This window comes from Apostichopus japonicus, chromosome 11 (genome assembly GCF_037975245.1).
Source record: "Apostichopus japonicus isolate 1M-3 chromosome 11, ASM3797524v1, whole genome shotgun sequence".
Classification (NCBI taxonomy): Eukaryota; Metazoa; Echinodermata; class Holothuroidea; order Aspidochirotida; family Stichopodidae; genus Apostichopus; species Apostichopus japonicus.
The window spans coordinates 17,617,958-17,640,785 of NC_092571.1; the positions used below are offsets into that span (position 1 = coordinate 17,617,958).

Below are 22,828 nucleotides of genomic sequence, written 5' to 3' on the forward strand. Positions count from 1 at the left end.
ATATGTAGATATGTTGTAGACATATGTATAACAAGATGAATTATTCGTGTGTTTCCGTTTGTTGTTTTTTCGTTTTGTTAAAGTTTTAATTTTTAGTAATCATGATAAAGTCCCTAAGTTACACCCGGATGTTATATAGATAAGGCTGTCTAAATTTAGGTCTAATCACTTTTCAGATGTGACTTTTATTAAAATATGTTTATGACTGACATATCACGCCAGGGACCAAACAGAAAGCAAACTTGAAGATATCTAGATGGGAGTCAGTCCCTTGGCCCCAGCCGGGGCTTCGCCCCGCACCCCATCAGGGGCCCTAAGGCGGTTCCTTTGACCCCAACCGTTAAAGGCACTCGTGGTGTGCGCACCAGGCGCGTAGCCAAGGGGGGGGGGGGGGCGAAGCCGGCAGCCGTTTTTATGATATCGCTAGCATTTTCAAAAGAGAAAATGCTAAGATGCAACTTACAAAGCCTGGGAAGTGCCATTTCCAGCGATCTGGGAGGCATTTTCAGCCAAAATTTTCTTGTACGCTTCGCGCCAATCATGGTGGCGCTACGCTTAGATAGTTTGCCATGCCGAATCTACAGTTTCGCCCCTCCCTTGGCAAATTCCTGGCTACGCGCCTGGCGCACACTCCTTCAATGTTATCCATGTTCAGTCATTTACGTCCTCCCCTCAACTTTACAATTGGGATTGTCGCCCCTTTGAACATCTGACAACCCCCCCCCCCTCCTCCGCCATCTTACAATAAAATTCGTTGAATAGCTATTAGCTGACATAAAGATTGTGTATAGTTGACCCTATGGTATGATGATAATGATAATAAATACAGACTTGAAAAATAGAGCTAACATCTATCTTAATGGGTAAGTCACTTTTGTTTTCTTTTCATATATTTTTCTTTATTATAGCTTTGAACCCCCCTCCGCTACCCCCTCCACCGGGACAGTGTCCTCCAGAATTTATCAGCTGGGATAACCACTGTTATCATTTCTCCTCGAATCCATTCTCTGGAAGAATTCAAGCGTTGGATTACTGTAGATCACTTAATGACGGGCAGCTTCTTACTCCAAAATCGGCAAATGAAAATAACTACATATCTCAACAAATATCTATAAGCCAAGGTTCTGTGGCAAAAGTTTGGTTGGAAGTCAACAGTATGCTCGTCAAATACCAATGGCAATGTATGGGCGATACGTGTCCATATGTCAGTAAGTATATGTTTGAAATAAGTAAATAGTAAAAGTTTCAAATATTTTCTCTTGAAATTGACTCTCCATTGAAAAATAATTGACTTGAGTTTTCTTTGTTATTCCAAAAAAAAAATAACATCATCATAATTTGGTTAAAATTATACTTCTTTCCAATGATAAAATAGGCTTCAAAAATGTAATGAATTATTTAGGAAATGTTTCTGTGGTTTTATATTTGGCCTTAATTGGCCATATATATATAGGAACCTTAAAGGATCGGTCCACTAACAGAAGTGGCATACTTTAAGACTTTGTTAAAAAAAAAATTACGTTATTCTGTATATTTACGTTGAGCTTATTCCGGCATGTTTTATTGCGGTAAGAAGACAAAATAACTTTAATTCCAATATGACTGGGGAATTAGTCTCTTCTCATTTTAAAACACATTTTAGTAGTAGCAAAGTAAATCAATGAATTGTTCACTTGAAGTAAACTTGATTGTTTGTATCGCGAGTGATGACTCGAGTCACTCAATAGTCCCCGACCAGGAGCTGTATAGAGGGCTCAACTTAAATGGAGTACTCGAATCGAGTGAGGTACTCGAACTCGAGTGAGGTATTCGAATCGAGTTCAGGAAAATGGGTGTAACGACTTGACATGACCTTCACATGAAAGTGAATCGTTACAACTCTACTCTTTCCTCCTCTTCATTGTGGTGTATTATCTAGCAGTGGCGGAGATTTCTTGTCAGAAGTGGGGGGGGTTGCAGGCCATTGATGAAATAAAAAGTCATAACTGCTGGCTCACTATCTAAGTGGAGCGCCACCATAAGTTGGCACGAAGTGCACAAGAATTTTTTGGCAAATATTGCCTCCCAGATTGCAGTAAATGACACTGCCCAGGCCTTGAAAAGCTGCATTTAACCAGGTGCGTATGCAGGATTTTCTAACCCGGTTGGTTGGCGCGCAGCGTACAAGCAACTTTCTGGTTTTGGTACCCCCAGATCACCGGAAATGGCACTTCTCGGGCTTGAAACTGACAAACCATATGTACACTTTTGCCTGAGAACCAAGTTTTTCCAAATACTTTTTTTCTCATCTACAACCTTTTTGAAGATTGCCACCAGTCACACATCATGTTCGACTTTATCACATATCCTGTGGATCATTGCTTTTGTAGGTGATTCTTCATCGCGGCCCACAATATCCGTCAACCTCACTGTTCAGAATTTGAAAATTCACAATTCTCGTGAATAAATTCACTTCAAAACATACAAAATATCATCTTTGGACAACCGTTATAGAAAAACCCCCTTCAAATTGCACGAGTATGATGAAGAATGTTGGTTAGGGAATTTTCGAAAATTCAGACGGCTACTAAAAAATTTCGTTGAAGGAAATAAAAATTTACCAGATATTTCCGAAACCGAACACTACACACATCGACAGTTTTGAGCATGGGCGCAGATCAGTCTTGGATAATGGTGGGGACGCGTGTCTGTTCCATGACACTATCTAAGCGGAGCGCGACCATGGGTTCGCGCGTAGTGTACGATTTTTTGGGGCAAATATACCTCCCAGATCGCCGGAAATAACACTTCCCAGACCTAATGATGCTCCTAAACCTCCTTAAGTTTTAGATCTCATGGCCTAGAAATTTAGTTTAGAGAAATACATGGGCGTCTTCAGAAAGAAAATCAGGGGACAAATAATCCAAGTAGACTTTTGTATATACGATGGGTCTGGGGTCCTCTCCCAGAAAACAAATATAGACTGCCGCAAATGCGATTTCCGTTCTATATTTAACAACTGTGGATAAAATACAATAAAATGAGAACTGCTGCATGTCATTTGCACAATGCTGGATCAAACTGCGCCAAAGTTCAATACAGGGGAACTTGAAATGCAACTATTGGTCAAGACAAATTGGTGGGGACACGGTATATCATGTCCCCACTACTGAAAAAGTTGGTGGTGACGCATCCCGCTGTCCTCACCAGGATCTGCGCCCATGGTTTGGAGGCTGTTTATCGTGGAACGCCATTTTCATGCTCACTGATATGATGTGATATCTGCTGTTTGCTTTACAAATTGGAATAATTTGTCACTGTTCCTCTTTCTCTTCCCGTTTTCTTGCCGTATTTTCTACTCCATCCTTTTCTCCTTTTCTCTCTTTCTTTTTTTTCTTTTCCTTCCTTCACCTCGTTGAAGTTGGCAAGTGTATACAGTTCCAAAGCTATTCAACAGCAACAAAATGTTATTTTGTGTACGTCTGTTGTGGGGTGAAGTTAGCGCTATGAGCTACAAGTTCCAATGCGCAAGGTGGGGGAAAAGGGCTAGAAATAATGTGTGGGTCAATTCTAACTCGGTTTTCGGTCGTTAATTGTTGATGTAGCCTAACAGGTAAAAGGTTGAAATGACTTTAACAATTTCAAATTTAATAATTTGATTTATTATGCCATTTGGAGCACATAACATAGGCTATAACAGAACATTACTGGCAAAAACTAGGGGGGGTTGATTGTGTTGGCCAACCCCCCCTCTTCAAAAAGTGGGGGGGTTAAAACCCCCCCAACCCCCCCTGTTTCTCCGCCACTGTTATCTAGTTTGTTTCTTAATTCAAGTAAACGCATCTGAAGGTCACGTGGTATGCGTTGTGAGTGCCCTTCCCACAGATTCCGAATCAGGTCGCTTCACTGGCGGATCCAGGGCCTTTGTTTGGGAGGGGCCAAAGTGGCATTAGAGTGATATGGGGGAGGGGTCTAAGGGGAGGGGGTTCCCCCCTCCCCTTTGGAAAATTTTCTATTGCTGAATGCCCTCAGATGCAATTTGGTGCGACAAAAGTGTACAATGGTGATGTTAATTTACTTCTAAAAAAAAATGTTTCCCAGGTGTAATTTTCTAAAATATTTATAAAACAACGTTGGGATCATCTTTCTCAAGAAATTTTATTTCTCATAGGTTATAAATTTCTTACAACCAGCCTGTAACTGCAAAATGGTGTTAAACTGTAAATCCTCATGCTCATACATTTACATAGCTCCCAACTCTTGAGAAGGCAAATGCTGGTCCATGCCACGAATCGCCGTCCTGGGGGAGGGGTATAAGGGGAGGGGGTTCCCCCTCCCCTTTTGAATTTTTTTGGAATCCTGGTGATGCCTACATGTAAAATGGTGGCACTTAGAAAGGCTTTTGTCACCCAAAATTTTCTGAGAAATATGCATTTTTTTTGTGTGTAACATCAATAAATTGAATAGTAGGTGATAATTCATTCTTTCCCGTGGCATGAAAATGTTCGCTGCTCGCCCCAATGAAAAGAAATATAGGCTAATCTGAGGTTCAAATGATGCTGTAAAGGAGGTTTTATACTCTATAATGCTAAATGCTAAAGAAATGATGGTTGCCAAGTCAAAATTTGATGCAAATCTTTTTATGTATACTTGACAATTACAATGCGGTTTTTTCGGACGCTTGTGTGGGTCAGCGGGTTTGGGTGTTAGAATGCGGGTCTAATTCCCGCGAATTGCGGGTCAGTTGGGAGCTCTGCATTTAATTTTAAACCAGAAAACGAAAAGGTTTAGACTAGTCTACCACTGCTATTCCTCTCGATTTTTTAAATTTCCAATCATATGATTTAGCGGATGTTCGGAAACACTTTTTGGCTCACCTTTGGGGGGGGGGGGGCATTGCCCCCGTTGGCCCCCCCCCTTGGATCCGCCAGTGGGTCGCTTGCATGTATCATTCTATGTGTGAAGATTACGAAAGGAAGATAAAATCCAAAACAAGAGGGAGGGAGGGGAGGGGGGGGGGGGGTAAGGGTGCATGAGTGAGGAGCTGGGGTATTCTATAGATCTCCGATAATCGTGTTTGCACTTCGATTTTCTTTTGTACACAGATTGGAATTCACCAAGTGGACCAAGTGCGACCATTAGCACTACTTGTGCCATCATGAGCGTAACTGATGGCACGTGGGAAGCCTACTCCTGCGATGCCCCCGAAGGAACAAGTCACTATGCTGTGTGTATCCCAGGTTGGTAGAAGGAATAAAAACACTGAGTAATTAGGACAAGGGGATAAGGTAGGATGGAAGGGGGGGGGGTGGGTGTGTTTATATCAATGTGAGCTATTCAGATTTGTGAACCACTTTGCAAAGGACTAGAATAAGATCGGAAGATGGTTTAATGAATGCAACTCACTGTAATGGTATCGTCCTTGGCCGTTTAACTCTCAACGTCATTACAAAGTACTGGCGCTGTAACACAAGCACAAATAATCAATATCGAATTACCCCCTCCTTTTCAAAAGTACCTGAATATATGCCTTGCGAGAGTGGCGATCAGGCCAAGTGGAAGTTGGTGGCCTCCTTCATATTTTTCACTCCCTGAAATATTAATAAAATAATCGTCTGTATATGATAGGTGCTTTGCCGTGAATCCTTTATGTGGTAATCAGTGGTAGGGTTAAACGGAAATATGCCAATTATAAATTTAGTTTGAAGAAAATAGTCATAAAAGCCTATTGACGGTAATAAATTGATAATAAATACAGACTTGAACAATAGAGCTAACATCTATCTTAAATGGGTAAGTCACTTTTGTTTTCTTTTCATATATTTTTCTTTATTATAGCTTTGAACCCCCCTCCGCTACCCCCTCCACCGGGACAGTGTCCTCCAGAATTTATCAGCTGGGATAACCACTGTTATCATTTCTCCTCGAATCCATTCTCTGGAAGAATTCAAGCGTTGGATTACTGTAGATCACTTAATGACGGGCAGCTTCTTACTCCAAAATCGGCAAATGAAAATAACTACATATCTCAACAAATATCTATAAGCCAAGGTTCTGTGGCAAAAGTTTGGTTGGAAGTCAACAGTATACTCGTCAAATACGTATGGAAATGTATGGGCGATACGTGTCCATATTTCAGTAAGTACCGGTATATGTTTGAAATAAGTAAATAGTAAAAGTTTCAAATATTTTCTCTTGAAATTGACTCTCCGTTGAAAAATTATTGACCTGATTTTTCACTCTTATTCCAAAAAACAAAACAAAAATTCTTTCATGATAATTTTGTTAAAATTCAACTTCTTTCCAATGTTAAAATAGGCTCAAAAATGTAATTAATTAATTAATTAGGAAATGTTTCTATGGTATTATAGTTGGCCTTAATTGGCCATATATATAGGTACCTTAAAGGAGCGGTCTGCTAACAGAAGTGGAATACTTTAAGACTTTGTTAATTTTTTTTTTTTAGTTTTTCTGTATATTTACGTTGAGCTTATTCCGCCATGTTTTATTGCGGTAAGAAGACAAAAATAACTTTAATTCCAATATGACTTGGAAATTAGTCTCTTCTCATTTTAAAACACATTTTAGTAGCAAAGTAAATCAATGAATTGTTCACTTGAAGTAAACTTGATTGTTTGTTTGTATCGCGAGTGATGACTCAAGTCACTCAATAGTCCCGAGCAGGAGCTGTATAGAGGTCTCAACTTAAATGGAGTACTCGAATCGAGTGAGGTACTCGAATCGAGTGAGGTACTCGAATCGAGTGAGGTACTCGAATCGAGTGAGGTATTCGAATCGAGTTCAGGAAAATGGGTGTAACGACTTGACATGACCTTAACTTGACCTTAACATGAAAGTGAATCGTTACAACTCTACTCTTTCCTCCTCTTCATTGTGGTGTTTTATCTAGTTTTTTCTTAATTCAAGTAAACGCATCTGAAGGTCACGTGGTATGCGTTGTGAGTGCCCTTCCCACAGATTCCGTAATCCGGTCGCTTGCCGGTATAATCCTGTATCACATAGTATGTGTGAAGATTACGAAAGGAAGATCAAATCCAAAACAAGAGGGGTGAGGGAGGGAGGGATGGAGGGAGGGGAGAGAGTGGGGGGGGGGTAAGGGTGCATGAGTGAGGAGCTGGGGTATTCTATAGATCTCCGATAATCGTGTTTGCACTTCGATTTTCTTTTGTACACAGATTGGAATTCACCAAGTGGACCAAGTGCGACCATTAGCACTACTTGTGCCATTATGAGCGTAACTGATGGCACGTGGGAAGCCTACTCATGCGATGCCCCGGAAGGAACAAGTCACTATGCTGTGTGCATCCCAGGTTGGTATAAGGAAAAAACACTGAGTACTTAGGACAAGGGGATATAGTAGGATGGAAGGGGGGGGGAGGAGGTGTTATTTTTAATGGGACATTTGTAGATTTGTGTATAGGAGGTTAACGAATACCACTTTGCAAAGGACTAGAATAAGATCGGAAGATGGTTTAATGAATGCAACTCACTGTAATGGTATCATCCTTGGCCGTTTAACTCTCAACGTCATTACAAAGTACTGGCGCCGTTACACAAGCACAAATAATCAATATCGAATTACTCACTCCCTTCCAAAAGTACCTGAATATATTCCTTGCGAGAGTAGCGATCAGGCCAAGTGGAAGTTGGTGGCCTCCTTCATATTTTTTCACTCCCTGAAATAAGATAAAATAATCGTCTGTATGATAGGCGCTTTGCCGTGAACCCTTTATGTGGCGATCAGTGGTAGGGTAAAACGGAAATATGTCAATTATAATTTAGTTTTGAAGAAAATAGTCAAAAACGTCTATTGACGGGAAAAACTACCAATTGTTAATCTTTAAGAGACTTTAGTGAAGACCTCGAAGGTGAGAGTGTTTGAGGATTGGAGTGTTTGAGGGAGGGATGGTTTAAATGTGGGAGGAAAGGGGGGGGGGGGAGTGAAGATGTGGTCCCTATGTCTTAAGAAATGCTAGCTTTAAAATAGAAACATAGGTCTCAACTAGAACAAAATAATACCTATTTTTCGATTCTGGAGTTATTTTCGCAAAGCAGAGATTATGAAATATTTGGGAAAATGCTTACAAACACTCCTACGGGTGATTAAAATGATAGGCATATATAAGAACAATTTGTTAGTCTTTGCGTATTTGAAATTAATTTGCAAGTTGTGTCTGGAATTCTATATAAAAGTATTAAAACGCAGTCTTTGTTTTCTTCTTACCTTAACAGCTCCACCTCCCCCGGTAGCAATGCCACCGCCAGTAGGCCTGGTGCCTAATTGTCCAGATAATTATTACACCTGGCAAAGTCGTTGCTACCATTTATCAACAGCGCCCTTCTCAAGTTGGAACCTAGCAAACGATTACTGCAAGTCGTATCCGGATAGCCGAATTTTCACACCTAAAAGTTCTACTGAGAATGACTTCATACAGACTCGCTTAGGAATATGGGAAGGCCAATATTCTCGGGTGTGGCTAGAGGCTACATACGCAGAAGCTGAGAGCGTTTGGAGATGCGGAAGGGACACGTGTTCTTATCTCAGTGAGTCCTTCAAAAATTCAGATAGGATTGACTTACACATTTCCGTTAGAAGGTGAAATAAGTCAGTGAATACAGGCCCCGGGGTCATTGGTCAATTGGGGGGAACGGAGAAGCATAATATAAACGTATAATACATTCTTTTTTGCAGAGGAAGTTCGTCGTTATATGTCCATGAATGTAACATGAATTGAAGATGTCAGATCATAGGGCCGAACAGGTAACTCGTCACCTGGTTCTCGACGGGCGCCCTCAATTTGACGTACCTATATACTAACATAGTTATGATCGGCAAAAAACTTACACACGTCAAAGTGGAATATGTTACTAACATTCATTTGACAAAGGTTATTTACAATAGCAAAAATTCATGATATAGAAAATATGACATGCTTCTCTGATTTAAAGGGTTAATTATTTATGTAGTTGAAGTTGACTGCTTTATATAAAATGCTGGTTAGTTTTTGCATCTATAAGTATAACACTATACCTCCCTCGTTGTCGAACGTGGTATAACAAAGATTTGAATTTTTCAGATTTTGTTGTATTTCGTGAACGCATCTGGCAACAACAAAGTGAATGATGTCATCACGGCAATTCAATGATTTTGTTTTAGTGGTAATATCTAACTCACTTAATCACATAGAAAATTTATATTTCTACAAGAACGTTGCAGCGGCATTTTGATGAATTTCTAAATATTGACAATGTCGACAGTTAAGTACACATTCCAAATGCAATCACCGTTTCAATAACAAATCAACAAGAAAAATATCACGGGAAAGTCGAACTTTTGAAGAACCGATTTACCGTGATGACGTCACAGACAACCTATTGTGATCAACTCCAGGGAAGAATCGAGGGTTTAGAGCAGGGTTCCCCTAACTTTATCCGACCCCCACGAACCCCCTGTGGATGTCAGAGTTGTCCACGAACCCCCAACTTTTCGAGACACGATCTGAGTCATTATTATACCATAATACGCATAATAGTGCTTCGTAAAGGATCAAGTTCATAGTGTAATATTGTAATAAAAAAACAAGAGATGAACAAATATTTATTTGGAAACTTCAAGATCAGATCAGCACTTTATCTTCACGACGTACTGTCATGCGTACACCAACTTCACCAAAGTCATGCGGTCTGTGTCTGTTTCATAATTCAGTTATTTATCATATGCACAGTACGGTACTACTATGGCAACATATGCGTATGGAACGCGAAAAGAGTTTGTCGATAGGTATGACTTTTGTACATTACTAGAATGTATGATATATCAGATTTAGTTCAACAAAAAGTACTCTAGTTTTGACTGTCAGAAACGTCTCACGAACCCTCTGGAATGGACTCACGCACCCCATGGGGGTTCATTCACCCCAGATAGGGAACCATTGGTTTAGATTGTCAAAATAGGTTATAACCATAAATTATATCTAAGTTAGAGATAAGATTTGGAGACGGGATTTTCACTAATTAACAGCGTGGAATATTTTTCTTTCCACATAATCTTCAGATTTTCTGCCGTTGCGATATGTTCTTGCCATAACATACAAATGTTTATTATGGACAAGTCTGGTTTGGATTCGAGTTCGTTACGCTGGCGTAATTAACATGCTGACACCAAAACATGATTATTTTTTTGGGGTTACATCTCGGCGTTGCAGTTTAGTTTTAATATCTTGTTACAAATGTCCTCTGTGGTACGGCACATGCGCTTTAACATCAATACACTGCACCGCGCAGAGGGTTAATTGTGACAGTAGCACAACCAGATTTAACCAGTTTGTACGTGTGAGTATCAATGATGAAGGGAGGAGGAGAGGTAGGGGGGAAGGGAAGGGGAGAAGGGAGAGGGAGAAAGGAGGGGAGAAGGAGGGGAGAAGGGAGGGGAGAAGGGAGGGGAGAAGGGAGGGGAGGGGATGGGGGTAGCGGTTGTTGACGTCATCACTAATACAAGGATGTATGATTAAATTGGAAGATATTTATGTTTCCGCTATACAGGTTTGACAGATGTATTATTTTTGTGTGACTTTGCTTGTATTTAACACAGATTGGAAATCTGATGAACCTGACGGAGGCAATAACGTTAACTGTGCACTGTTTTCTGCTGTTGATGGGAAATGGATAGCTTACCCTTGCGATGCATATGCTGGAGACGCCTTCTATGTTGTTTGCGACTTAAGTATGTCATCTGGAATATTAATCTAACTAAGACGGGGTGGGTCGGGCCGCTGTCGGGGTTGGTACGCAGGAGGGAGGGTCTTTTACATCATATTGGGAGGATAGGGTTTCTTCACTTTTGATGAAAAAGTCCCAAATGATCTAAGACCATAAATTGGATTGTCAGCCCACGTGATGTGTAAGTAATAAGCCATGCGCTTTCTCCCACATACGTATGTCACGTTGGCTGCTTAGCGTCGTGAAAGTAACTGCCCGCCAGGCCGATAATATGTTTGCTATTTAGCTTCTCATGTTGCACAAGATCATATACCCCCCCTCCCCCACGTGTAACGTTTACGTGTTGTACTGGTTGACTCGGACAGTGGGTAAGTGACGTATACCCGATCCACGGGAAAGATGCAATTACCGGATCCACGGAATGTGGTGGATATCTGTGCTGTGGCCGAGTGGATGAAGGGCGCTGGCATTTGGAGCAATGAAGCGTGGCAATTGGTAGGTTCCGGGTTCGATACCCGGCCGGGTCATAGTAAGGTGGGTTTCTCATCCAAGAGCAACCTACGGTTTTCCCATCTGGAAAAATGACTTTCTAAATTGAAAAGATTCCAAATTGGAGTTAAAATGTTGAATTGGAAGCCACCCGACGTGTAAGTTGTAATCCATAAGCCCTTGCTGGTTTCTCCAACATTTGTCGTCGTTTAAGCGTCGTAAAAATATAACTGCTGCTGGTTATGTACACCACCTTTTCAACCTTCAAAAGAAGTAAAAGAAAGAGGAAACACATTTATTAGCACAGCTTTACGCGTTCCTGATTATATCAATTCATAAGCGCTCCTTTACTTGAGTAAGGACGTCCGTTCCTGCACGCAACAATCAAAACTTAATCGTCCTAAGTTACAACGTTTAGACTTCACTTGTTAGCATCTATCCATCCGATTGACTTCGACTTTGCTGTACATACTAGATAAACTTATTTAGTCAACCATTATCTGCTTTAAGATCGTGTTAAAGACTGTTCAGAAGCCCCCCCCCCCACCCCCTTTTTCAGAATTAACTTGACAATTTTACCTTTGATTCGCCTAAACAAATTGTTTAATTATAATCCAATTGAACCAATTAAGGGGTCTTTCCATTCAAGGCAAGATGACATCCCTTTAACAGAAAAATCAATGCATCGACCTCACGAATAGCAAACGTGATAAAATTTTCCTTACTATAGATATAAAATTCAGGATGATTGGACGAAATTGACAAGCGTCGTCTTGACTGTCCAATCCAAAACTGCGTTATTCCGTTTCGTATCCATATTACATTGTGCACAATTATATTAGCAAGTGTGCTCAACAAGCCTCAAACACTATTCTTCTTTTATGTATCCTTCAACGCAACTACCATTAAAAGAAGATTAAAGAAACGGTTCAAGAACCGAATATAAATGAAGTAAATGTTGTATGTTTTTTTTTTTGCTAGAAAGTTTAGGACCAAATCCCTTCTTCTTTGAGTTTTGTTTCAGTACGGTGCTTTTTTCGGAATAGTCAATATCAACTCGGTTAACAGTGAGTTCGTAAGAACGCAGTATATAAGTGTAAATGCGCCCGGATCAAGGCATTTGTATGCGGTTCACTGGTAAATGCGATCTCCTGGTAAAATCAGGAGAGATCAGATCCGGGTCTAGTATAAAAGCCTAAATATGCGTGAGGTGGCTTTCTGGGGAAGACGTCAAATTTGCACGAAACGCTTTTCTCCCTATTTCCTCCTTTAGACCGATAGTCCTATGGCATTCAACCTTTGTGGGTGTATATATGCCTATATGCGTGCCATGATCTACCTAAAGGGTTAAATGAATCAAATATTAAGAGGTCGACAAAGAAAGCAGAGGCTTAATGTTTAGATCCATTCACGAAACAAAACTGTTAACTGCTGACGTACTTATCGCAATTATCAAAAATATTCGTAACAAGGTGTTGCAAGCCACAATAAGCATGAAAGTATATATACTTTCGTTTCGTGCCCATAAGCGACAGTCCGATTGAATCTTCAACATGGTGGATGTCTGTCTGTTAAAGTGATTTTATTTTACAAATGCAATGAAAGAAATTCTTACATTGAAAAGAAATAATTCAATCTGATAATGCCATCATAAATTGTAAAATAAATTTGGAATTGATATCAATTGGTCATGTAGTATGCAGAGTGGTGTAATAGCATAAATACTTTCGCATAGATAAAATGTTTAAGAAAATTCACCCAAGAAAGGACCTGGGCGCGAAAACCAAACTATAAGGTTTCCTTGCATCGAGACTGTGACTGTATAAATCATCGTCAATTGTGTATCACGAGTCCCTTGAAAGGGAACTGATACTACACATAATCAAAAGGCCGAGAAGCTTTATAGATGTCGGTCGTATATGCATGCGCATGCGTATTGCTATAGTCTTACCCCATCACATCTTTACCTTTGTCCTTGTCAGATCCAGTGCCTCCTCCTTCCACCAATTGCCCTGCAGGGTTTATATCCAAACACGGCAATTGCTACCACTTCTCCCCCACAAAGTTCCCGAGTCGTTCAGAATCATTAAATTACTGTAACAATTTCCAAGATGGCCGACTCATGACTCCGGTAACGATTTCAGAGAATATATACATATTAAGGCAGATGATAGTAACGTACGGAGAAGATGCCTCTGCCTGGATAGACGCCAATGACCTAGCAACCGAGGGACGGTGGATGTGCAACGGATTTGGTTGTACTCTCTGCAGTAAGTGCATGTTTGTCTTCACATGAAAATCTCTAATACTATGTTGGCTGACGTACAATGACGTAACAAATGGAGAAGTTTCACGTTGGGATAGGAAAAGGTCACGAGGATCTGGTGAATGAACGAGAAATTAATTATCAGATATTTACACTAGCATTTGACTTTGGTGGTGGTATGATAGTAGTCCTTATAGGAAACAATAATAACGCTAAACAGCAAGCCAGTGTTAAGGACAACGGACCACAGAAAACTGTAAAGGTGGCAGGGGTGGGTGGGGGGGGGGCGAAACTCACTAGTGTGCTACTTATTAAAGAAGCGGGGAATAGCTACCCCCCAACCATAGTGATGAAATTAAAGATAAGCGAAGTATACCAAGTAGTGGTCGCATGCACCCGGGGTGCACCCCCGGGTGCACCGGGTCTTTGACACGATGCAGGAGAAAAGAAAGCAAATGTGGGGTAACAACTGGTTCGATTAGAGTTCTTTCATTCACAATAGAGATAGAAGGGGAATTCCTTGAAATATGGGAGGGGCAAGGAATAATTTAACGTTCAAGAATTTGGGTATTAAGTTTTAGAATCTTGAAACTTTTTGTCATAAAATACTGAGAGTGATAAGGTTCTTTTGAAACACGCACACGCATCGTTTAATTTGTTAAGCAATTTCCTCATTTCTGGTATGTATTTTTGGTAGGCATGGTAAGGCAGGTGTAAAGAATAACTGTGATTGACGTCACCAAAGTATTACAACAAGTCCACATTACAATACCTTATCTTTCTTATAAAATTGATTTCTACAGATTTTGAAATCGATTCGTCAGAATCCTCAGAAGATACTTTTGACGGCAGTGACCCGGATTGTGCATTCATTTCTTTGGATGAGGAAGGATATTGGACGCGAACGTCATGTGATGAGTCCTCGCATTACGCAATCTGTGTCTCGGGTAAGCTAGTAACCTTAAAGGGATATTCCGATGGCTGAAATGGATATATATTGCTGAACAGAACCGTTGCAGATTTTCTGCGTATCTATAGGTCAAGGGTCACATACTCATTTTGTATGGTGAAGATATCATACGGTCATATTTTCTGAATGAATGAATGAATCTGGCAACTGGTAGAGTTCATGATGTCATCATGACAATTGCGGCCGGATTTGTTTTTTTAAATATTAAATCAAATCAATTTTATTCACAGAAGGAAATATTTCTACAAAAATGAAGTCATCAGCAAATTTGAGACTTTCTGTCTGGGCAATGCCTTGTGATGCCCATGACCGTGTCACGTACATGAATTAAGAAATATTTAGTCAGCCACGTGATGTAATATACTGAAAGGATGGACTAATTTGTACCCTTTCTCGTTTGCGCATGTGCAGTTGGACTTGCACAATCCAGTACGAAGAAAACTACAAATCTCTGCTGTAAACACCATGCGCTGTGCAGGCGATCTGTTTCAGATGGCGGGAAATCGACGTATACCGATTTAAATTGAAACAAAAATTGACTTACATTGAACTAACCTGGTATATATCGATTTAAACTATATACTGATCTAAGTTAGTATATGTCGAAGAAAGAATGATCTGGTACAGATGGCCCGCCATAAATGAATGTATCCCGGTAAAGAACTATGATCTCGTACGTTGCTATGGGACAACGTAAACTACCGTCGAGGCTTGAAATGCTTACTACTGTATTCTTATCGAAATAGAGCCTCTATTTGCCAAAACGTCTGCAGTCGAAGAAAGAAGAAATTCTAGGCAAGGAGAGAAGAAGACATGTTAGCAATTGCTTATCTAATGAAAAAAACCTGTGTAGGTAAATAAGTCAAAGTTAGAGTTCCTGACGTTTGGATCCTGTATAGTGTCAACAGCAATGTTGGAATCGTGTTTGTCTCAGCCTCAAAAATAATAAAAAGGCATATACTTCAATGATCATGCAGACTGTAGTAGACATGTATACTATAGTATAAATGAGTGAAATGTTAACATGAGCATACCTGTAGAATTCCCTTGTTACGAAGCACGGAGTACAATACCAGGCGCGTATCCAGGATTTTCAAACCCGGGGGGCGCGAATTACTATCTAAGCGGAGCGCCACCATCGGTTGGCGCGCAGCGTACAAGAAAATTTCTTGTTTTGAAACCCCCCAGATCACCGGAAACGGCACTTCCGGGCTTGAAATGACCAACCAGATGTACACTTTTTGCCCGAGAACCAAGTATTTCCTAATAGTTTTTTTTTTCCATCCATAACCTTTTTGAAGATTGTCAACCCGGCACACGTCATGTTCGACCTGATCGCATCTCCTGTGGGTCTTTGCTTTTGTAGGTGATTCTACGTCGCGGCCCACAATACCCGTCAGCCCCACTTTTCAAGGTTTTAAGCCCCATATTTGTTCAGAATTTGAAAATTGACATTTCTCGTGAATAAACTCACTTCAAAACATACCCATAATGTTGTACAAAATTTCATCTATGGACAACCAATATAGAAAAAAACTTCCTTCAACCCCTAACAGACCGGTCAAAATTGCACGAGTAGAGGGAAGTGTGATGTAGAATGTTGGTCAGAAATTTTCGAAAATTCAGACACAGTTAATTTATTGGTGTAGAAATATTAAAACCTGTTATAACGGCTATTATAAAACTTGGTTGAAGGAAATGAAAAAATAGCAGATATTTCCGAAACCGAACACTACACACATAGGCGTAGGAGGCGCGGCGGCAGTGGCGGAGCTAGGGGTATTGGTCAGGAGTGGCGAGAATGGTCTGAAGGGGCGCTTTCGACACTTATCTAAGCGGAGCGCCACCACTGGTTGGCGCGTAGCGTACAGCAAATTTTTGAGAAAAGATACTCCCTATAGATCGCCGGAAATGACCCTTTCCGGGCCTGGCTAGTTTGCAGATAAACGAAGAATAAGGTGTCATCGCCAAATTACACCAACAAAATGTGAGAAATGTCAATAAGTAGATGAGAGCGCAATAAAAAAGTCAATAATCTAGAATAAGTAAAAAGTGGTAAAGAGCTGAAAAGGGCGCCAGCAGTCCATTTGAGTCCGTCAGGGGGGCATCCGCCCCCCTGACCATATGGACGCTCCGCCACTGCGCGGCGGGGGTGCAGGCCCTAATTCGCCATTACTAATGTAAAAGAGAGTTTTGACATAATTGGACCTCCATGCTTTTTATACATCTACATGAGACATGTCGTTGTTTACATTAGCATCCCGCGGTATACTGCGCAATTTGAACGGACCGTACGGTACACGATGGCATGCGATGTAATAACCGATGCTTGCTTATATGATATTGACATGAACACGTTGTACGCGCGCTTCGCGCGCGAAAATTTTTGGTTATTTTTTTCAGGCAAGTCGGACAGTTTTGAGGCTTTTCATCCTGGAACGCCATTTTCATGCTCATTGATATGATGTGATATCTGCTGTTTGCGTTACAAATTCGAACAGGCGCGTAGCGAGGAATTTGCCAAGGGAGGGGCGAAGCCTGTAGGCAAATTATCTAAGCGTAGCGCCACCATAGGTTGGCGCGAAGCGTACAAGCAAATTTTGGCCGAAAATGTCTCCCAGATCGCTGGAAATGACACTTCCCAGGCCTTGTAAGTTGCCTCTAAGCACTTTCTATTTTGAAATTACTTAGCGATATCATTTAAAAAATGCTGAATGGGGGGGGGGGGGGCGGTCGCCTCCATCCCAAAAGAGTCATGTTCCCCGACGACACGGTCGAGTTCGAGACCAGCCACAGTTGGTTTCATAGCACAATTCTACACACGCGTTATGATAGACCATATATAGTATATATATACATAGGCGTACGGGACCATTTCAGTTTGGGGGGGGGCAGAACTTTTTGTGCCGAAAGTTCCCGTGACACTATCTAAGCGGAGCGCCACCATCGGTTGGCGCGTAGCGTACAAGAAAATTTTTGGCAAACAATGCCTCTCAGATTGCCGGAAACGGCACTTCTGAGGCCTTGCAAGTTGCACCTAAACATTCTTTATTTATAATCTCACGTTTTAGAAATTTACACTTCCCCAAAAATTTGGTAAATTAGAAGAAGAAAAAATGGTAACATCACTTTGAAGGGGAAAAATGGGACAGTATATTTTTTAAGCTCCTATTTAGTTACATTATTTATTATTTTAACACAGTACTCAGCTACCTCCAGAAAAACATACATTGTTCAACGACACGTAGGCGGGATAATGTCGCTGTGTCGGCTGAGACTGCAATTTGTCTCACAAAAAAGTATAAAATATAACAAAGAATATGACAAACCTGTACTTCTAGGCTTGTAGGCACCCCCCCACCATCCATGGAAAAGAAAATGTTTCTTATATACACTCATGTTGGGGATGTCCAGGTCAAGGGCGGCGGAAGCACTTTTATTCTGGGGGGGGGGGGCACCGACATCAAAGGGCACTTTGCAAAAATTCGACTGGAATGATACAGCCTTATATTTAGTACCCTTTATAACTCTTATTGTATTATCTTATTTGTGTATACACCTCACTCCATCAACGCCCCCCCCCCCCCACCCTCAAGGAAAATATGCATACTAGCACTGCAATATCCAATGCGCAAATTGGGAAACAAGAAAGTTTTCTTTTGAGACAAAATGAGGTGAAATCATGCTAGTTGCTAATGTAGGAATCTTCCGAATTAGAGTTTTTTTCGTGTTAATATCTTAACAAATTTTTACCATTCGAAATAGCTTTGAGTTTGACCAACAGAAATTCATTAAAAGTCACGGGCTTAGCCAGGATTTGCAAAGTTGTATGCACGACTATCTGAGCGGAGCGCCACCATCGGTTGGCGCGGAGCGTACTAAAAAAATTTTGGTTTTATAAACCCCTCAGATGGCCGGAAACGGCCCTCCCCGAGTGTTCATTCTGGTTCCCTGGCCTCTTGCTAACTTGAGGGACCTCAATTTTTATGTAGAAAAAAGGCACATTTTTTATCCTGAGGAAAAGTGGGGGGCACGTGCCCCCTGTGCTCCCCGGTTCCGCCGCCCTTGGTCCAGGTATGCAATTGACTAGTTAGAAAAAAATTGATCGAGCAAAAAGCGTGGTAGCCCAGATGAACTGCGCTTACGGTGGTGTTACACGGAAATATTCGGGCATCATGATGCTAAATAAAGAAAACCATGGAATTGTGGGGCAAAAATTTGAAAAAGATTCGGGCAAGCTACTGCATATTTATATATATATATATATTTCCAGAGGACAAGAAATTCGGGCAAAAGTCCTGAAAAATTCGGGCAGCCTAAGAGCGAAAAAAAAAAATTCTCCTCTTAGGCTGCCCGAATTTTTCAGGACTTTTGCCCGAATTTCTTGTCCTCTGGAAATTTGGGGGCAGTCTGCCCCCCTGCCCCCCCCCCCCCCGCCTCGTACGCCTATGTATATATAGATCATTAGTGAGAGAGGAAAATGGAAACGTCAAAAAATGGAGTTGTCGGTGTAAGGGGTAGGGTGAGTCACACTTTTACGAAATCATTGATCCGTCACTGGCTACCCTTCAGCGCTGTAATGATGTCACTGTTCTTCTTTCTCTTCCCGGTGTCTTCGCGTTTTGCTTTTACTCCCTCTTTTTCTCCTTTTTCTCTCTTTCTTCTTTTTCTTTTCCCTTCCTTCCTCTCCTCCTCCTCCTCCTCTTTTTTCCCCTCTTTTTTCCTTTTTTCTTCTCTTTTTTTTTCTTCTCTTTTTCTTACCCGGGGGGCGCGCGCCCCCAACGCCCCCCCCCCCTGGATACGCACCTGAATACTCTGACCGCGAGTATACCGTATACTTGGTCTTGCAGCACATATGGTATAGGCATATATTCGTATATACAACAGATTACCAAAAAGCCTCAAGTACTAGTTCGAATCAATGAGTATAGAGACAGCCCCCCCCCCCACTTTAGGCGACCACATGGAAGTCCTCTTCAGCGACCCTACCTCGACCTTACCTCATACCTCCTCTTTTTTAAAGTCCTGGATACCCCCCCCCCCTCCCACAGGATGAGTACGATTATCCTTTGTAGGATTGCGAGTACACCACACTCGAAGGGAAAAAACTCGTACTCAATTTTGCACTGGTATGGGCCTATGTATTATAGATTTATAAAATGCGCTGATCCAGGGTCGTTGGGGTGTACACCCGCCCTCCTTTCAGCTCGTTACAAAAATAAAGAAATGAAAGTACACGATTTGGCACAATCTTGCATATACTGGACCTACCTGCTACGAATCTATATAAGGCAATATACAGTATGCCTGCAGAATGCAGCAGTTTACTGGAGGAACTTTAGCAGAAATCCTATATGGGACGACCATACCCCGCCTCCTCGGTGCCTTCCTCACCTGGCTCTGCTGACGGTCCTGAATACAACTATATATGATAGGATACAAGTGGGACGTCTTATATATACACCCGTGGCTTATTAGAAGAAAGGGCAAGTGCAGTCCAAGTTGACTCTTTTTGTTTTGCAGTAAAACGACAGTTATGGTTACATTTACATGTTAAAAAAGAATCTCATACCGCTTTAACATCACATTCGATAAAACAGTGTCATATTTAATGTTAAATATAAAGAATGAAATGTACATTACCCTTTGTACGAAATATAACCTCAGTGACTATAAGATCCGGTAACAACATACGGTTCATTATACCAAACATACTTTAGGTATTTGTAATAACGATTAACTGTGTCAGTATGTTCTTTGCTAATTTGCGGTACACTGTTTACACATGCGCAATAACTAAGTAGCCTATATATAACAATTATAATATTATAACGTATTACATTTCCCCCCATCGCCTGAATGACGGATAATGATTGGCTTATATTAATATACGGGACACTCGAAATAGAAACAGCTTAGTAACCGTTAAACTCAAAATCGATTTATTTATTGAAAACTTACCCAATTTTCTATTTTTATGTCGATCGGTGGTTGTTAAGTTACCTTCTGTTTTCTGGGGTCTGTTTTTTTTATATTTTTTTAATGGTAAAGACAGAGAAAATTGAAAAATTGATTTTTCAACCTAAAGAGGTCTTGTGCAAAAACAAATACCGCTAATTTATTAGTTTATAACAAGTTTAAGTGGCGTTTAAATATCGAGTCATAAATAGAGTGTTATGTGTGTGTCGTTTTCATCTAGGCGAGTGAAGGGTGAAAGGACCTTTTAATTTGTTTTTCTATACAATCCTTATTAACGTTGTTAAAATACTGACCTCTACAGATAATGGGGTTCTTTTAATGTATTGACAGACAAACAATTAGGCAAACTGAGTGACGTGTGATGTACATGTGTCTACATAGGTGATTGAGCTTAACCCGACACCGAGATTCCTCATTAGTCGTTATAAATTCACACAGTTATCAGCAAGACTCGCTTGGCATATTTTATTCGGCTTATTTTTTTCTTCTTCTACAAGCGCCGTTTCTGTTGAAAATATGAAATTTGTGGTGTACTTTTTTTTTTATAAAGATTAAAGAAGAAAAACAAAAAACTTTTCCTGGGATTCAGCGATTGAGGTGAACGCAAAAATTCTTGTTTCATACTTATACATATTTCTCAGAAGACAGAGGCTCTCTTCAACGCAAATTGATATTCAAACGAACCCAACTGGTGATAGATCGCAGAATTGTAGAAAACTATTTCATTCATATTATAATATTCAGAATTATGATCACTTCTATTTGAAAACAAATATTAAACAAACGGACAAATATAAGATTGATAATTTCTTGGAGACAACATCATTTTTTTTTGAAAGAGGAATTCAAGATGGTAATCATTTTATTTGGCGATATTTGGATCTTTCCAGTGTTGTTAATCTTCACTTTAAAGATAACTACAGGTAAGATATATTTCATTAAACATTAATAACTTTTTTTGTTTTAAAAGGACAAGGAAACAAAGAGTTTTCTTAGTTTTTCACTCATGCTACGAGTTGTTTAACGTTTGAAAACAATCACTTTACATCACGGGGCAACGATCCTACGAGGAAGAGCGGGTCGGGTCCCCTGCCTAACGGTTAAAGCCGGGGAATCGTATTAAGTCCCCCCCCCCACCCCAATAATTGCTAATGTATGCTCGAGCAATATATATGATACCTTTATTTGAATAGTCTGTATAAAATTATCCAATTAACTTTACGTGTTAGGTGTATAGCAACGGAGGAGTGGGGTGGGGTGGGCGAGAGGGCAAAGCCTTCCCCCATTTTGAAAAGTGGGGGGGGGGGAGGCAGGAGTTGTTTATCCCCCTCCACCCATATATTTTTAACTAGAGATGCACTCAACGGCAGGGCTGGATCATTCAGCTGGTTCCTTTGCATTAAAAAAAGAGGTGGCATGCAATAAAATGATCAGAAAATCACCCAAAAATTATCATTTTTGTTTCATATATCCCTTATTCCGTCGAAAAGTCAACATTCTTTGGCAAGCTTTTGCTGAAACTCACCTTATTGCAATGGTTTTATGTGGATCTTTCGTTACCCTTAGTTTGCCTATACCTCCCTGATACTGCTGTATCTTACTTTACTAAGTAAAAACTAAAACTGATATTAAATTGTAAACTTTGATTATAAATATCGCAGTTTGAAGGAATAAGTCAAAAATTATCGATACCGTAATATTCGAGGATTTAGTGAAAGTTTTGAGAGAAATTTCGAGGAAAACAAAAATGATCGAAATTTGTTAACACCGTTGAAATATTGACATTTATATGAAAAGAATTCTATGCAGAAACAGCTGATCGAAGAAATTCGAAACTATTTTCCCTGAAAAAAAACTAAACAGTAGCAAATTTGAGGTGAAAAACAACACAATTTTGAGGTAAAATAATAATGTTATTATTTGGTTATCACATACGGATTTATAGCAGGCCGAATGCTCGAAGCTTAGACAAATCTGGTTATATTGTATCTTGATTAATTAATCAAGTTGATTATTTACTACGAACTGAACATTTATCTTCCCAGATACATTTATTTATTAATTATGTATCAATAGATTTGATCGATAAACATTTAAGAGCTGTGGATATTTCGAACGAGAGAGCACAGTTTTGGTTAGCTTTACCTACTTTGATCTTCCAGGGGATGGGAGGGAAGGGTGGGTGGGGAAGACGTGTGGGTGGGTGCCCTCCTTCTTCTGCCCATCATGCTTTTGATAACATATATAGTTTTTCTTTGCAATAATGCATCCCAATTTCATACCGCACTAGGGGCGGGCAAGAATTAATGAATTTAGACATGAGTTTGTCCATCCTCCATGCAGAATGAACTTTTATTTTGCATTTTATTGGCAAGCAGTTGATTCTTCTAATATTATATATTTTA

General features: G+C 40.3%; 1 protein-coding gene across 1 annotated transcript in view; it reads left to right on the forward strand.

The window, feature by feature from the left end:
- Positions 1–22,828, forward strand: part of LOC139976230 (macrophage mannose receptor 1-like) — a 31,409-nt gene that overhangs the window by 2,882 nt on the left and 5,699 nt on the right. Inside the window, exons 2-9 of the mRNA XM_071984802.1 lie at positions 909–1,208; positions 5,085–5,219; positions 5,818–6,117; positions 7,176–7,310; positions 8,233–8,544; positions 10,592–10,723; positions 13,191–13,478; positions 14,278–14,421. Of these exons, the coding sequence (XP_071840903.1) occupies positions 909–1,208; positions 5,085–5,219; positions 5,818–6,117; positions 7,176–7,310; positions 8,233–8,544; positions 10,592–10,723; positions 13,191–13,478; positions 14,278–14,421 (1,746 nt within the window). The remainder of the gene's footprint in view (positions 1–908; positions 1,209–5,084; positions 5,220–5,817; positions 6,118–7,175; positions 7,311–8,232; positions 8,545–10,591; positions 10,724–13,190; positions 13,479–14,277; positions 14,422–22,828) is intronic.